Source organism: Micromesistius poutassou (genome assembly GCF_964030765.1).
Source record: "Micromesistius poutassou genome assembly, chromosome: 15".
In the NCBI taxonomy this organism is placed as follows: Eukaryota; Metazoa; Chordata; class Actinopteri; order Gadiformes; family Gadidae; genus Micromesistius; species Micromesistius poutassou.
The window spans coordinates 399,970-415,360 of record NC_140285.1 but is presented as its reverse complement, the minus strand read 5'-3'; the positions used below and the strand labels follow the sequence as shown (position 1 = coordinate 415,360).

Sequence of the window (15,391 nt, the reverse complement as noted above, 5' to 3'; positions counted from 1 at the left end):
GTCTCGTCTCCATGTCTGTCCAGTGTCCAGCAGTCCTTTATTGGAGCAGAGAGAGAGAGAGAGTGAAAGCTGCAGTCTGTAACTTTTTAGTTGGACTTTGTTTGTGCGCGGCCCCGTGACGCGGCGTCCACGTCTCCGTCGGCCGCGACCCGGGCTGCGTTCAAGACGGACACGTTCACCAAACACGCAATGCACACTGTTTAAAATGGCTGATCCGAAGAACGACTACATTGTTGAACCCTGGTGTTTGATAAATAACAATTATACGATAATACGTTGATATTCACACAGTGGCATATTTTGTCAAGAAATTTAGGTTATCATTTTTTTTCAAGAGACAAACTCAGCGCACTACCACCCTTAGCCAGCAGGCGGGAGTGTTTCATCTGTTATTTATCATTGGCCCTGATATTGTAATGCGCAGAACATCTAGCTCATACTTAACTTGACCCACTCTTATTAGCGTGAATGCTGGAGCATTCACACTCTAGATATCGAAATCTTTATTAGGGACCGAGCAGAACCTGCAAGGTCCCTATTGTAATTGGTCCGTTTCTTATTATTCTTTTCCCCCCTCTTCGACTGCATTTCCCCCCCCCCCTGAACATATACGAAAACTCATTTTTATTTGGCACATTTGTGGGGACTGCTGTAAATTAGATATTCTATGCGTCTAATTCAGTTTGGCCCCAAGGTGGCGCTATACCAACTGTTCGAAAGTGCAAACTTTGCACAAGCAGCACGCGTCACCGGTTTCACCTACACTCATGAAACTTTGCACACACATGCAAATCCTCATGATGAACAAAAAAGTCTCTTGTTTTTCTTATTTTTATTCTGTCAATACTTCGGTCTTCTTCTCCTTCGCCATACTTTCAGCTACAGAAACCATTCAAATATCGAATCGTGATCCTGAAATCACGCTTTCAGTGTCTAAAGGGCCTCAGAGTGGCGCCGGACAGGGCATGTGACATTTGTGTGGCTTGTGCAGTTCTGCACAATATTGCGGTCATTCGCCGTGAGAGGATGCCAGCCATTGCCCCGAACGACAACTGGTAGCAAATTGACCCTGCAGCCATTGAGACTGGGAGGGCAGTGAGAGACCTCTACACAAACACTTATTTTAGTTGATCCTCATTCATATAGTTTTATTTGGTCTAACCTTTTCAGTTTTGTGTGGGGAAAAAAGACCACATTTGTTTTCATTAAATGTATTCAATCTCTTATTTAATGAGACATGGCATTAATTAATTAATAATCTTCCCGGAGACTATTCCGTGATATCCTACTTTACTGAGGAATGAGTTCAATAGCAGAACTTGTTTCTCTGTTTGAAGAGAACGAACAGGACCTTAAAACATAAAATATTAATGTTTTATGATTTGTTGTTAATAAAAAGGATAAGAGGATTTCAAATGACCGTTTCATGTACAATTTATTATTTTATTTATTGGATTAAGAACTGGGTTAAGAGTTGGAACATATATTAGAAAATATGGTGCAATATTTTTCGTGACAATGGAACTATGAGAAAGATTCAGGGCAAATACTGGAGTAAGAAATGTTGCAGATGAAACATTGCTTGATTGGGAATATCATTTTTTTATTCATCAGTCCCAAAAGTAAATTAGACATCAGTTCAAAGAGACAAGTCCAGACTAAACCCACATAATAAAATGCAAACAAAGCATATCAGAGCCGCTCTGAGTGCAGACCTACAAGCCTATTCAGACACCAGGACACAAGTCTACTGTTCCCTCTGAACACGGTAGAACCACTAGATCATTTATATACAAGTGTTTTATATTGATCACACTACATGGTACCAAAGTCAAAATACAATTCAATATAAAAATTAATCTAGTTTAAAACATCTGCTTTGAACACATCCGTTAAAAGTGTGGTTTGCGGCAACTGAAAACCAACCAATGGCTGTCTGACTCTTCACCTCCTAACCTCAGCCTCTAACAGAGAGCAGCATCTATGTACAGCTCCTGCAGTGACCAGTGAAGGATTCATGTCAACTCCTTTTAAGGAACACCGTGCAGCCAATCACAGCTCTTATCCAATGGAGGAACCCAACAAGTATGAAACAAAACAGCCAACGTCTGTTAGCATTAAGATGCAAAAAATAGTCACAAAGAAATGTTTTCATCAATCATTTCATTAAATTATGTTCACAAAGCCCCCAGTTTGTTTCTTCACAGCTCTCATCTGTCCATTTAAGTTGGTTCTGATCCCTGAACCTCCTTAAGCAGTTCTTGTCCTCACCACCATCAGGTCCCCCTCTGCTCCAGGAGGGGTTATCCAGTGACAGGACGGTCCCATCAACCCATCTCCACATCCCTTCAGCGGCCTCATCCGTCGCTCCGAGCCAGAAGTACGTGTTGTACAACCTGCTAATGAAGTCCATCTCCTCTTTACTGTCCACCACCACCAGATCTGCTCCTTTGGAAACACAGAACTCTCTGCTCTTATTCCAGGATAGATACGTATTGTATTTCATGTAACATTTACAACCAAACTTATCCCAACCATTTGGACAGCACTGTTGACAAAGCAGTCTGTCTCTCGGTTCTGTTAAATTCTTCAGCGTTAGTAGAACCTGCTCCATGTCAGTCTTGTATTTCACTGCCAACCCAAGCAGTCCAGCCAGCAGGACCACAGACAGCAGGCCCAGAAGCACCACCACAGCCCTGATCGGACACCTAGGAGGGCTCACAGCGTCCGGCCGCTGACTTCTTCCTGTTCCCAGAGACTTGGAGGACTCCTCTGTCCCCACAGAGTCCTGCTGTTGGTCTCTGAGGCTCTCCAGACTAGCGTAGATGTCCACTATCCTCTCCTCTCTCTCTCCTTGTGTATTCCTGACCTTGGTCATCATGTTGGGCGTTGCGTAAATCACCTCAGCCATGTTCTGGTCTAAAGTGTTTTCAGAGAGTTTATCTTATCCGTCCCCTACGAGTTGTTGGTCTTTCTGTGCGTTCTGTATGCCAGCATGCCAAAGTCTTAAGAGCAACTTTGATCAAACAGGAAGTCTTTAACCACATGTTAGGTTCCACTTGTGCCCATAGAGACTGGGTGTCAGTGGTACGTCTGCAGCATCACTTAGTCATATCCTCAATGTTCAGATTATTCTACTTCAAAGCGATCAAAATGTACACGAATACGTGGTTGAAATACATATCTTTGTCATAGGCCAATGCTAAAATAAATGTTTGAAGTTAATATAAAATGTAAGATGATTTCAAATGAGGGTTTAAAATCTAAAAGGGCAAGTTCATGGCAAACTGTCACATGACCGCGAGGTGTCCTACTCTCACCACGCAGTGGTGTCTTCACCAGACACCATACAATCATGGACTACTTTTCCGCACCTGTTGTCATACCTCTTTACTCCCTCTGAAACAGGTTCAAACAGGTTTTCTATTAATTTGTTACTTTTTTCAGAATCAACTGTTTAATTTTAAACATGCTTCGTATATTTTCAGTTGGTCTCATTGACTTCTCTGACGCTTCAACTCCATCATATTTCTCACCTTGGTCCACTGGAGTCCGTTCAAAGCTGTTCTGGCATCTGGTGAGCAGATAACAGAACAGCAGACTTGTTTTCTGCTATTAGGCTCGTGGTTCTGCTCCAACAGCCTGACTCTACAAGCTGTACAAGTCTGCCCCCAAGTGGTCAAACAAGACTTTGTCATTTCTAAAGAAACTCTGCAAGCTGAGTTTTGTGTTCTTGAGTGTACACTGTACCACAGACGAGATTCTTAAAAATAATTATTAATTCTTAGTCATTTCTCTGGGTCCTCCTCCTACATTTAGCGGCCATCATCCTGGAGAGAGAAGCAGAGGACCTCTGGGATCGAACCCGGACCCTTTGGACGCCCTACCCACTAGACTAGCCCCGCCCCCATACACACACGTGTATTAATACACGTGTCTTCATTCCTCTGTGGTTCAGGTGAGGCTGACCTGGATGCTGTCTGTGATGCCTGCCTTCCCTACCTGAGCTGTAGACAACCAATCAGCCTTCAGGAGGCGTGTCTAAGGTAGCAGCACTACAGTCCACACACACACACACACACACACACACACACACACACACACACACACACACACACACACACACACACAGGGTGAGGGTCAATAAATGTTAAAATATTTAAATAAATGTTGGATTCAAGCTAAATGAGCTCGATGGGTGAAACATGGATCCATGAAATCCTACTGAGACCCCGACTCAAAGGTAAAAGGTGTCTCGGCGTGCTGCTGACTCCTCCCCTTCCTCCTCCTCCAGCGTGTTCCGTCACCTGATCCAGGCGGACCCGGACGCCTTCTGGCTGACGCTGAGCCAGCTGCACACTCCCCTCCCCTACGCCCCGCCCCATCCCCACCTCCAGCCCCTCCCACCGGGCGGGGCGGGCCCCAGCCGGGACCAGTACACACACAACCTGGACCAGCTGCTGAGGGACGCCTTCGGGACCCCTGGCTCCCAGAGCCCCGGGTCTCTGGGATGATGGGTAGATGGACGACCAATCAGAGGAGGCCTGATGTGGACGCATGCTGGGCTGCTCCGTCAGGTCGTCACGTGACTGACTGGTCAAACTGGTGCAGTGGAACGGCTGCTGACACTTCATCGACACACCAGCGACCTGCCGCTGACACTTGCTCAAGGACACAATGTCTTTTATTGCAATAAAGAGGAAAATATGAATTTAAAATGAGTGTTAGTCGCTCCAACGTCGCTTGTGATCAGATACCTGGAAATCAATGATGTGTTACCATGTTTATACTCTGGGATAAAAGGATTTAAAATGACTGTTTCATGTACAATTTATTATTTGATTAAGAACATATATAAAAAAATATAGTACAACCTTTTTCGTGACAAGGGAACTATGAGAAAGATTCAGGGCAAATACTGGAGTAAGAAATGTTGCAGATGAAACATTGCTTGATTGGGAATATCATTTTTTTATTCATCAGTCCCAAAAGTAAATTAGACATCAGTTCAAAGAGACCAGTCCAGACTAAACCCACATAATAAAATATAAACAAAGCATATCAGAGCCGCTAAAACAGTCTGAGTGCAGACCTACAAGCCTATTCAGACACCAGGACACAAGTCTACTGTTCCCTCTGAACACGGTAGAACCACTAGATCATTTATATACAAGTGTTTTATATTGATCACACTACATGGTACCAAAGTCAAAATACAATTCAATATAAAAATTAATCTAGTTTAAAACATCTGCTTTGAACACATCTGTTAAAAATGTGGTTTGCAGCAACTGAAAACCAACCAATGACTCTTTACCTCCTAACCTCAGCCTCTAACAGAGAGCAGCATCTATGTACAGCTCCTGCAGTGACCAGTGAAGGATTCATGTCATCTCCTTTTAAGGAACACCTTGCAGCCAATCACAGCTCTTATCCAATGGAGGAACCCAACAAGTATGAAACAAAACAGCCAACGTCTGTTAGCATTAAGATGTAAAAAATAGTCACCAAGAAATGTTTTCATCAATCATTTCATTAAATTATGTTCACAAAGCCCATAGTATAGGGCTTCACACCTCTCATCTGTCCATTTATATTGGTTCTGATCCAAGGCCCTCCTTAAGCAGTTCCTGTCCTCACCAACATGAGGTCTCCCTCCACTCCAGGAGGGGTTATCCAGTGACAGGACGGTCCCATCAACCCATCTCCACATCCCTTCAGCGGACTCATCTGTCGCTCCGAGCCAGATGACGAAGTTGAACCTTCTAATGAAGTCTATCTCCTCTTTACTGTCCACCACCACCAGATCTGCTCCTTTGGAAACACAGAACTCCCTGCTCTTATTCCAGGATAGAAACGCGGAAGAGAAGTAACATTTACAACCAAACTTATCCCAACCACTGGGACAGCCCTGTTGACAAAGCAGTGCATCTCTCTGTTCTGTTAAATTCTTCAGCGTTAGTAGAACCTGCTCCATGTCGGTCTTGTATTTCACTGCCAACCCAAGCAGTCCAGCCAGCAGGACCAGAGACAGCAGGCCCAGAAGCACCACCACAGCCCTGATCGGACACCTAGGAGGGCTCACAGCGTCCGGCCGCTGACTTCTTCCTGTTCCCAGAGACTTGGAGGACTCCTCTGTCCCCACAGAGTCCTTCTGTTGGTCTCTGAGGCTCTCCAGACTAACGTAGATGTCCACTATCCTCTCCTCTCTCTCTCCTTGTGTATTCCTGACCTTGGTCATCATGTTGGGCGTTGCGTAAATCACCTCAGCCATGTTCTGGTCTTAAGATTTTTCACAGAGTTTATCTTATCGTTCTACCCCTGTGAGTGGTTGGTCTCTCTGTGCGTTCTGTATGACAGTAGGTCGGGGTCTTAACACCAACTATTAACAAACAGGAAGTCTTTCTAACCGGATGGGCCATCGCGGTAACTGCAATATTGCAACACCTCGTGTTGCCAAGGCAACCACAGGGGATGACAAACAACCACAATCATTTCACTTCTCTTTTTCCGGCCGAAGCTTGTATATTTGATGTAGAATAATAAAGCTCCAGTCTTATTTGAACCACAGAACCCCCCCAGCACCAAGACATGGCAGGTAATTAGTTTAAGTCACTAATCATGTGTTCAGCGCTTCATAAGTAACAAGGCTGCAAGGATTTATCAGTGTTTCAGTATTTGAACAAGAGCAAACTATATCAAAGAGCTCTGTAGTGACCAATAATAATGAGATAGTACAACACCAATGCATCACATAAAGAGTGAAGTGAAAGGGAAAGTGAATAATAAAATGGATTGATCTCACCGAAGAGTTGAGCTGGTTCTAGCAGGCCTGATGCCATTTTGTGTTAAGAAGGAGCCAACACTTAAGGAGATAACACCAATACATTCTTCACTACAGGATTTGTTCATCGATGTCATTCTGTTGTTTTAGTTTCCACAGTTCCTCTTCGTGCTGGAGGTGGAGATCAAGCTAAATCATTTTAATTTTGGCAAATGTCTTACATGTGGACTTTAACTTAAACAAAAAGATACACCATGTTTATTTTGAATTGACTTGGTACCATGTAGTGTGATCACTACAGCACAAATTATCTTGTAATGCCAACTTTCTCACTCTGACTGATTCCGATACTGATAGTCGATCGTAAAAGTACAAATTTTGGGACCCTACTCCTTCCACAATTTTTCACCGAGAGACTCCATTCACCTTGAAACTTTGAATTTTTAAAATGTTCATAATAGCTTGGAATCGTGCGCTACTACTTTTTCTACATCAAATCATTTATAGATTTTTAAATATCCAACTTTTAAAACCTTACATTTAATAATGGAAGTCAATAAGAGGACGGCAAAGCCGTCCGTCCATTCTCTGACACTTCAACTACTGGTCAATTTCTAAACGTTAAACTTTGTTCAAACAAATCACACTTCAAATATATCTAAACAACTATATCATTTTCTTTTTTCTGAATCAATAGATTAATTTTAAACCAGCTTCGTATATTTGCTGAGGGACGCCTTCGGGGCCCCTGGCTCCCAGAGCCCCGGGTCTCTGGGATGATGGGCAGGTGGACGACCAATCAGAGGAGGCCTGATGTGGACGCATGCTGGGCTGCTCCGTCAGGTCGTCACGTGACTGACTGGTCAAACTCACTGGTCAGACAAGGGCATGGCCAAGGAGATGACCTGGATGGAGTTCCAGCAGTCTGACTTCTTTGAGGTGGAAAGGGACCGGTGGGTTACAGAAAAGAGGAGTTGAGGACTAATAGTTTAATAATATTGTATATATGTTTACACTTTTTTATAAATATATTCTGTACATTTTTATTGTTCCTTTGTTTACATATTATCTTTTTTTTTCATTAGATGTGTGTTTAATTATTCAACTTGTGTTTATGTACAATAAAATATCATGAAAACTTGACTGACTTTCTTTACTTGACAGTGTTAGAAATAGCGGTGGAAAATTAAATAATAATAACAAACATTTATATTCATATGCTGTATGCTTCCCTAATAAAGGCCCATCATGCATAAAATAGTTGCTTAATATTTGGAGATTAGTACCTTATTTGCACAATTATTAACTATTAACATTGTCTTATCTACATTTTTCTATACTTAACTTTATTCACCAATTTACCTGAGCAGGTTCCTTTAAACCTGATTTAAACCTAATTTACACTTTCATTAAAGGGCAGCAACTTGTTTCTGAATTATTTGCTTTGTGAATGCAGATTGTGGTGTGTTTCATGCATAATTTCTATAATATAGATATTGTTTATGATTCTTTTGGTTTATATTATTAAGTTCAATTCAAACTTTTCAAGAAACAGTAAGTAAAAGTAGAATTATTATATATCCTTTAATAACAAGGTCTTATCATATTATCCTCAAAGATTAATTATTTAAACCTTTGTCCAAATAAGCTTTTGTTTGTTTGGGTAACGTGGGATTCGAACCGCCTCCTCTGGGAGACGCTCCTGCTCGATTCTGATTGGCTAATCAGCGTTCTACGGCTATACGCGGATGGCCTTCGCGGCACACCTGCATGTTGTTCCGCTGATTATTTCGCGGGTCTCGGTGCGGCTCGCGCTGCGTCTCCATTGAGCCTCACTGTGCTGCTGCTGCTCGCGCTCAGTCAGCTGTTGACTCCATCAAACCGGTTAGATTGAAAAATACGTTGAGCCGTCTCCATTACACGGGTAATAGTGACGTTATTTTAGAAGTTTAACCGAAACATGGTTAGAAACGTCCCGTTCAAGTTACAAAAGTAACTAATGATCCGTCTGGTCCTTTGTTCTCCAGGTTGACCGTCGGGTTAACGAACACTTTTTGAAGTAAATCGGCCCGCTACATCCGGACCTGCTGTGAGTAGGACATTTATTTATAATTTATCTCAATTGTTTTTTACTAGGCATACTTGATAAGTTGAATAATAGTAGTTCTGGATCTATGTCGTCGTAAGCTGTTTTTAATTGAGTTAATTGATCTTTTTCGCCGGGTGACGCGGCTGCTGGTATTTATCAATGACTCCATGACGGAGTTGGCGGCGGAAGACGTAGGGGGGCGGGGCCATGACGTCACACAATGACTCCGCATTCGGTTACCGTCGTAGTAAAATGGGAAAAATAACTAATTATTTTAATAACTTATTTTGATTGGATTAATCACTAATTAAAACACACACACACACACACACACACACACACACACACACACACACACACACACACACACACACACAAGCTGTAAAACTAATCTCGTTGCGCTCCTTACAGCTCAAGAAGAAGAAGATTCTGTGAGTATCGTGATCGAACCATGAAGAAGAAACTGCGAACTGTAAGTCACAACATTTTCTCTTAATGCTGTGGGCTGACAGCGTTTAGTTTGAACCAGTTCTCAGGCCCCACCCCTCGTAGGACCTGCCCCGCCCCTCGTAGGACCTGCCCCGCCCCTCGTAGGACCTGCCCCGCCCCTCGTAGGACCTGCCCCGCCCCACATAGGACCTGCCCCGCCCCTTGTAGTCTCTCTCTCTCTCTCTCTCTCTCTCTCTCTCTCTCTCTCTCTCTCTCTCTCTCTCTCTCTCTCTCTTTCCCCCCCCCCCCCCGTTCTCATGCCTCTCATTCGCCCCTAGAAGATACTTTTTCCGTCCACTTTCCTACTAAATTCCTCAACATTGCATCACATCCCATGTGTGTTGTCCTACTGTTAAGGGTGTGGTCTGACTGACCAGAGATGCATGCTAGGGTTCTGCACTGTTTGAGGCCTTCAGTTGTGTAGACGTTCCCCCTCGGAGGAACCCAGTGTTTAAGAGGCCGTCGTCACGTCAGTTACATGAACTGGAACGTCCTTCATGATGGAGACAGGGACTCCTCAAGAAGACACACCAGGGGGTGAGATGTGAGGGCTGTCCCTCTCAGCAACTAGAACCCAACCTGGTTCCTGCACCTGAGAACCACGGAGCACGTTCCATCGTTTCCCTCCGTACGCCTTCAAGCACCAGCCCCCCCACCACTGGTCTGACCCACCAGCCCCCCCACCACTGGTCTGACCCACCAGCCCCCCCTCCGCTGGTGGCCCCTTACTTTACGGTATGTCTGTTGGAGACCTACAAACCCACTACTGGTCTCTCCTCTCTCAAAGACCTACAAACCCTCCACTGGTCTCTCCTCTCTCAAAGACCTACAAACCCAGCACTGGTCTCTCCTCTCTCAAAGACCTACAAACCCAGCACTGGTCTCTCAAAGACCTACAAACCCAGCACTGGTCTCTCAAAGACCTACAAACCCAGCACTGGTCTCTCAAAGACCTACAAACCCAGCACTGGTCTCTCAAAGACCTACAAACCCAGCACTGGTCTCTCAAAGACCTACAAACCCAGCACTGGTCTCTCAAAGACCTACAAACCCAGCACTGGTCTCTCAAAGACCTACAAACCCAGCACTGGTCTCTCAAAGACCTACAAACCCAGCACTGGTCTCTCAAAGACCTACAAACCCAGCACTGGTCTCTCAAAGACCTACAAACCCAGCACTGGTCTCTCAAAGACCTACAAACCCAGCACTGGTCTCTCAAAGACCTACAAACCCAGCACTGGTCTCTCAAAGACCGTCAAACCCACCACTGGTCTCTCCGTCAAACCCTCCACTGGTCTCTCCGTCAAAACCTCCACTGGTCTATCCGTCAAACCCACTACTGGTCTCCTCTTTCAAAGACCTACAAACCCACCGCTGGTCTCTCCTCTCTCAAAGACCTACAAACCCTCCGCTGGTCTCTCCGTCAAACCCTCCACTGGTCTCTCCGTCAAACCCTCCACTGGTCTCTCCGTCAAACCCTCCACTGGTCTCTCCGTCAAACCCTCCACTGGTCCCTATTCTCTCAAAGACCTACAAACCCTCCACTGCTCCCGGGCATGGGGCACTATGTGAGAGGGGTAATCTTTGCATGGCATGGGGTACTAAGTGTGTGAGGGGCAATCGTTCCCCTGGCTTCAGGCACTATGTGAGAGGGGCAATCGTTGCCCTGGCATGTGGCACTAAAGTGTGAGATGGGTAATAAGTGTGAGGGGCAATCGTTACCTTTGCACGGGGCACTGAGTGTGAGAGGGGCAATAAGTGTGAGAGGGGCAATTGTTGCCCGGGCATTGGGCACTAAGTGTGAGAGGGGCAATCTATAACCTGGTACTGGGCACTACATGTGTGAGGAAATCTTACTACTTCTACTTGGCTTGTATTACCTGAACATTTTAATTTTCAGCTATAGGAGGACGCTACTCTTCCTGAAACACCCTTGAGGTGTCTTTTGGTCGGACGTTTCTGGAGGACTCAAGTCTGTGGCCTAAATCAAAGAGGATAACAAAGTGGGTGTTCAATACAGCAAGAGCCTGGAGCAATCTAGCATCTGGATCTCAATTCGACCCTTCTACACACTGGACAGGATGACTTGAGTGTCATGTAGCTTGGACTCCAGTGTGACTGAATCATGCAAACAATGGGAATGGCTACTTGGTACAATGGATGATGGACTAACGGCATTCCGAATGGACCGAATCGGATGAGAAACCAACCAACCAACTGACTGAAGATGGAAGATGAACAGTCTGCGACGTGGCTTCCCTACCTAACCTCAACATGGACTGCTGGCAAGCCCTCTGGATCTCCTGTACTCCTGCCCTGAGATCCAAGTCTTTCTCGGGCTGAATTGTAATGATGAGGCTAATTGGACCTGGGAGATGGGTCCCCCTTGAATCGGAAACCATCTTGGAAACATCCCAACTAGCGGCCCCATCTTCAGTTGTGCTCTTCAGAAGAGGTGAAGAAAGCCTCATTGGGGCTTAGAGAAATGTGCTCCATGATTCTCTTCTGTAAGAGCTTGGTTGTATTCTAGTCGCCGAGTGGGGGAGCCTCACGTCCTACCCTTTGGCGTTTCTCCTTGGGGAGTCCCTGTCACTGTCTTGACGGACGTGACGGTCATGTAACTGATGTCACGACAGCCTTTTGAAAACTTGGTTTCTCCTGAGGGGGAACGTCTACAGAACTGTAGGCGTCAGATAGCACAGTATCCCAGCATGCATCTCTGGGCACTCAGATCACACCCTGATCAGTAAGGCAACACTCATGCGATGTGCATGCAATGTTTTGGAGAGTAGTAAGGAAGTAGACAAAAGGCATGAGAACAGTTTGTTATTTTGTACTGTTGTCTGTCAGCCTTGTTTATGGGTGGGAATTGTTTGCTAAATGGGGGGGATATGAAATGTATAGTCAATTATTTGTACATGAACCAACAGCAACAAACTACTAGATCTGCTCAAGGTAAGTCTGTTGGCTGTATTTTGCAACGAGACAACCAAAGCACCCCAAGATCTCCATCGTCGTTCCAGCTCAAGGTAAGGGGCTTCTGCTGGGGGGTTGGTAGTTAGATTCGAGACAGCTATGTGCACGGGTCTATAAAGATGCTGTCTGACTTCACAGGATCTCCTGGACCAGAGGCTGAGGACCAGCAGGTGACCAGATCCCCAAGACCAGGCATGGGAGACCAGATCCCGCTGGACCAGGTATGGGGCACCAGGGTGAATAATAATAATAATACATTGGATGTGTATAGTGCTTTTCTCGCGCTTAATTATAATGTAGGGTATCCAGATCCCCTAGACCAGGCATGGGGTACCAGGCTGGACCGGAGGCTGTGGACCGGAGGGTATCCAGATCCCCCTGGACCAGGAATGGGGAACCAGGCTGGACCGGAGGCTGTGGACCGGAGGGTATCCAGATCCCCCTGGACCAGGAATGGGGAACCAGGCTGGACCGGAGACTGGGGACCGGAGGGTAACCATCACCAAACACTTGACACCCGGAGATTCTTTTTAAATATTTCAAACAATCATTCATTCGTTTTTCCTTCAGATTTTTCATTCTGTGAATTTTAGCCAAAGCTGTGATTTGACGTAATTAAAGTCACATCAGCTGCTACTACTATAGTATATCCAGCGTACGTCTAGGTGGACACTAAAACACAACTAAAATGTAACAGCTGGTCACACTCACACCTGGTGACGTAACATCACCCTTTTAATGTGTTTGTATTGTGAACAGATGAAGCTGACGACCCACCTGGAGCGAGACGAGGACTACGATGGGACTGCTCAAGTCTTTGGAAGGTTAATACCAAGTTGTGTTTTTTTTTTTTTTACATCGTTTCACCACCAGAGCTATGCTGTTAAATTCACAGAATGTTTTACGATATTCCTGAATTACAAATTCCCAAGTGTGTTCATGTTGAAGTTTAACATTTGATTTGATTCATAATTATTTAAACGAGGTGTCCAAAGAATAATAAACTACTACCACTGTTTCTAGTTTAGAATTCTCAAAACAAAAGTATAGTTGTAAGTATAATTATTTACAATTTCAACACAAATTATATTAACTAAAAAAATCATGGACAAAATGATGAGGAACCCTCGGCTGAGGAGAGCTGATGGAGGAGCCACCTATCTGGAGGGAGACCCGGAATCTGGTTAGCCTCCTAGCTGGACATCGTTAGCCTCCTAGCTGGACATCGTTAGCCTCCTAGCTGGACATCGTTAGCCTCCTAGCTGGACATCGTTAGCCTCCTAGCTGGACATCGTTAGCCTCCTAGCTGGACATCGTTAGCCTCCTAGCTGGACATCGGTAGCCTCCTAGCATAATTGATATTGTTAGCTTCATAGCATAATGGATATTGTTAGCCTCATAGCGTTATCTATATCGTTAACCTCATAGTATAATTGATATTGTAGCATAATTGACATGGGTAGCCTCGTGGCGTAATGGACATGGGTAGCCTCGTGGCGTAATGGACATGGGTAGCCTCATTGACATTGTTGGCCTATGGCTAACAACATAGATTATGCTACGAGGCTAACGATTTGTGTTTTTCCTCTTGCAACATTTCAGTGACCCACCGACGGCGCCTCATCAGAGCTGGACGGTGGAGACTTCGGATTCAACTTCTACCTCACAGGACGTGACTTAAGTCACGGGTTGTCAAGGGTTCCTTGTTTCTCAAGGGTTCCTTGTTCCTACGCGGGTTCCTTCGTGGGTTCCGCATGGTTCAGTGTTAGGGACAGAGTTAGGGTCAGATGGTGTCACGATGAACCGTTGTGTGGCTTGTTGTGCAGTAATTTTTATTATACACATGCATGTTACCCTAGTAAGGTTACCTCCCCCTCCCCTATACCCTAACCTCCCCCTCCCCTATACCCTAACCTCCCCCTCCCCTATACCCTAACCTCCCCCTCCCCTATACCCTAACCTCCCACTCCCCTATACCCTAACCTCCCCACTCCCCTATACCCTCACCTCTGTCCTCCCCCCCATACACCCTTACCTCCCCCCTTTCCTTTACCCTAATCTCCCCCCCTCCCCTAAACCTCACCTCCCCCTCCCCTATCCTCCCCCCTCCCCTTTACCCATACCTCCTCCCCTATCAGGCACGTGCAGAGGGGGGGGGTGTCCGAGCCCCTGCCCCTGCCCTTTTCCCTCTGGAGGACCACAAGTGCCCTTTTGAGTGGTCATTTACATTTTCAATGCTTTGTAAAATTACACATGAACAATTAAACATTAACATGTGAATCAATTATTCGAAAATAAAAATGTCTAAAAGTAATAATATAGAAGTAAAATTTGTACTTTGTAGCCTCGTTTACCGGCGCTCAGTGCACTGGGTGACGTCATGGGCTATCAACGTGACCTTTCACAATTTGCCTGCAAGATGCACTTGTTGTTTTAAGAGACGGCACAACTCTTATATACTCTTATAGTCTGATGTAAGGCTCCATATTTCATTCTAAGGTGTACAGTATTGTGGATTTACTATTATGTTAAATGTCATTTTGCACTTTCTATAAACAGTATAGTTTGAATACTGTATCTTTACATTTTGCTTGGACAAGGGTTGCATTTTTTTTGGATACATTTTGTGTGAAACTAACTTAAAGGCTCCATATTTAATTTTAAGGTGTACAGTATTGTGGATTATTTACAATTTGATATAGCCCTTTCTACAGTATTTTTAGTATATATATTTTTGCACAGTTACATTTTTTTATTCATGTGAATGTAGTCTAAAGTAAGGCTCCATGTTTCATTTTAAGTTGTAAATTTAAGTTAAATTGTTGATTTAGTATGTGAAGTGTTCGAAAAAGCGTAATTCAGTATTTAAAATAAAAATGACATATATTGTTTAAAACATTTTTTTGCATGTGCCCTTTTTTGAATTTGAGCCCCTGCCCCTCATAGGGTCTCTGCACGGCCCTGTCTCTCTCTTCCCCCTTACCTCACTTGTGAGGTAAACCATTACCAGTCATCAGCCATCCTTGTATTTGGCCCTCATCGCACCTGAAGTC

General features: G+C 44.7%; 3 protein-coding genes across 3 annotated transcripts in view; all 3 read right to left on the bottom strand.

Annotated features, from left to right (window-relative positions):
- The window catches only part of tmco4 (transmembrane and coiled-coil domains 4), a gene marked incomplete at its 3' end in the record, with an annotated part of 11,600 nt that extends 11,510 nt beyond the window's left edge, over positions 1-90 (bottom strand). The window contains exon 1 of the mRNA XM_084479730.1: positions 1-90. This exon is cut by the window's left edge and continues 33 nt beyond it. Coding sequence (XP_084335856.1) covers positions 1-13 — 13 coding nt within the window. The 5' untranslated portion in view covers positions 14-90.
- A 2,068-nt stretch (positions 91-2,158) lies between these two features.
- On the bottom strand, positions 2,159-2,911 carry LOC311359221 (hepatic lectin-like; the record flags this gene model as incomplete). The annotated part of the gene is made up of 1 exon (XM_084479207.1): positions 2,159-2,911. The coding sequence occupies one exon, from the start codon at positions 2,909-2,911 to the stop codon at positions 2,159-2,161; it is 753 nt and encodes a 250-aa protein (XP_084335333.1).
- Positions 2,912-5,527: 2,616 nt separating this feature from the next.
- LOC311359222 (hepatic lectin-like) lies at positions 5,528-6,274 on the bottom strand (the record flags this gene model as incomplete). The annotated part of the gene is made up of 1 exon (XM_084479208.1): positions 5,528-6,274. The coding sequence occupies one exon, from the start codon at positions 6,272-6,274 to the stop codon at positions 5,528-5,530; it is 747 nt and encodes a 248-aa protein (XP_084335334.1).
- Positions 6,275-15,391: the final 9,117 nt, after the last annotated feature.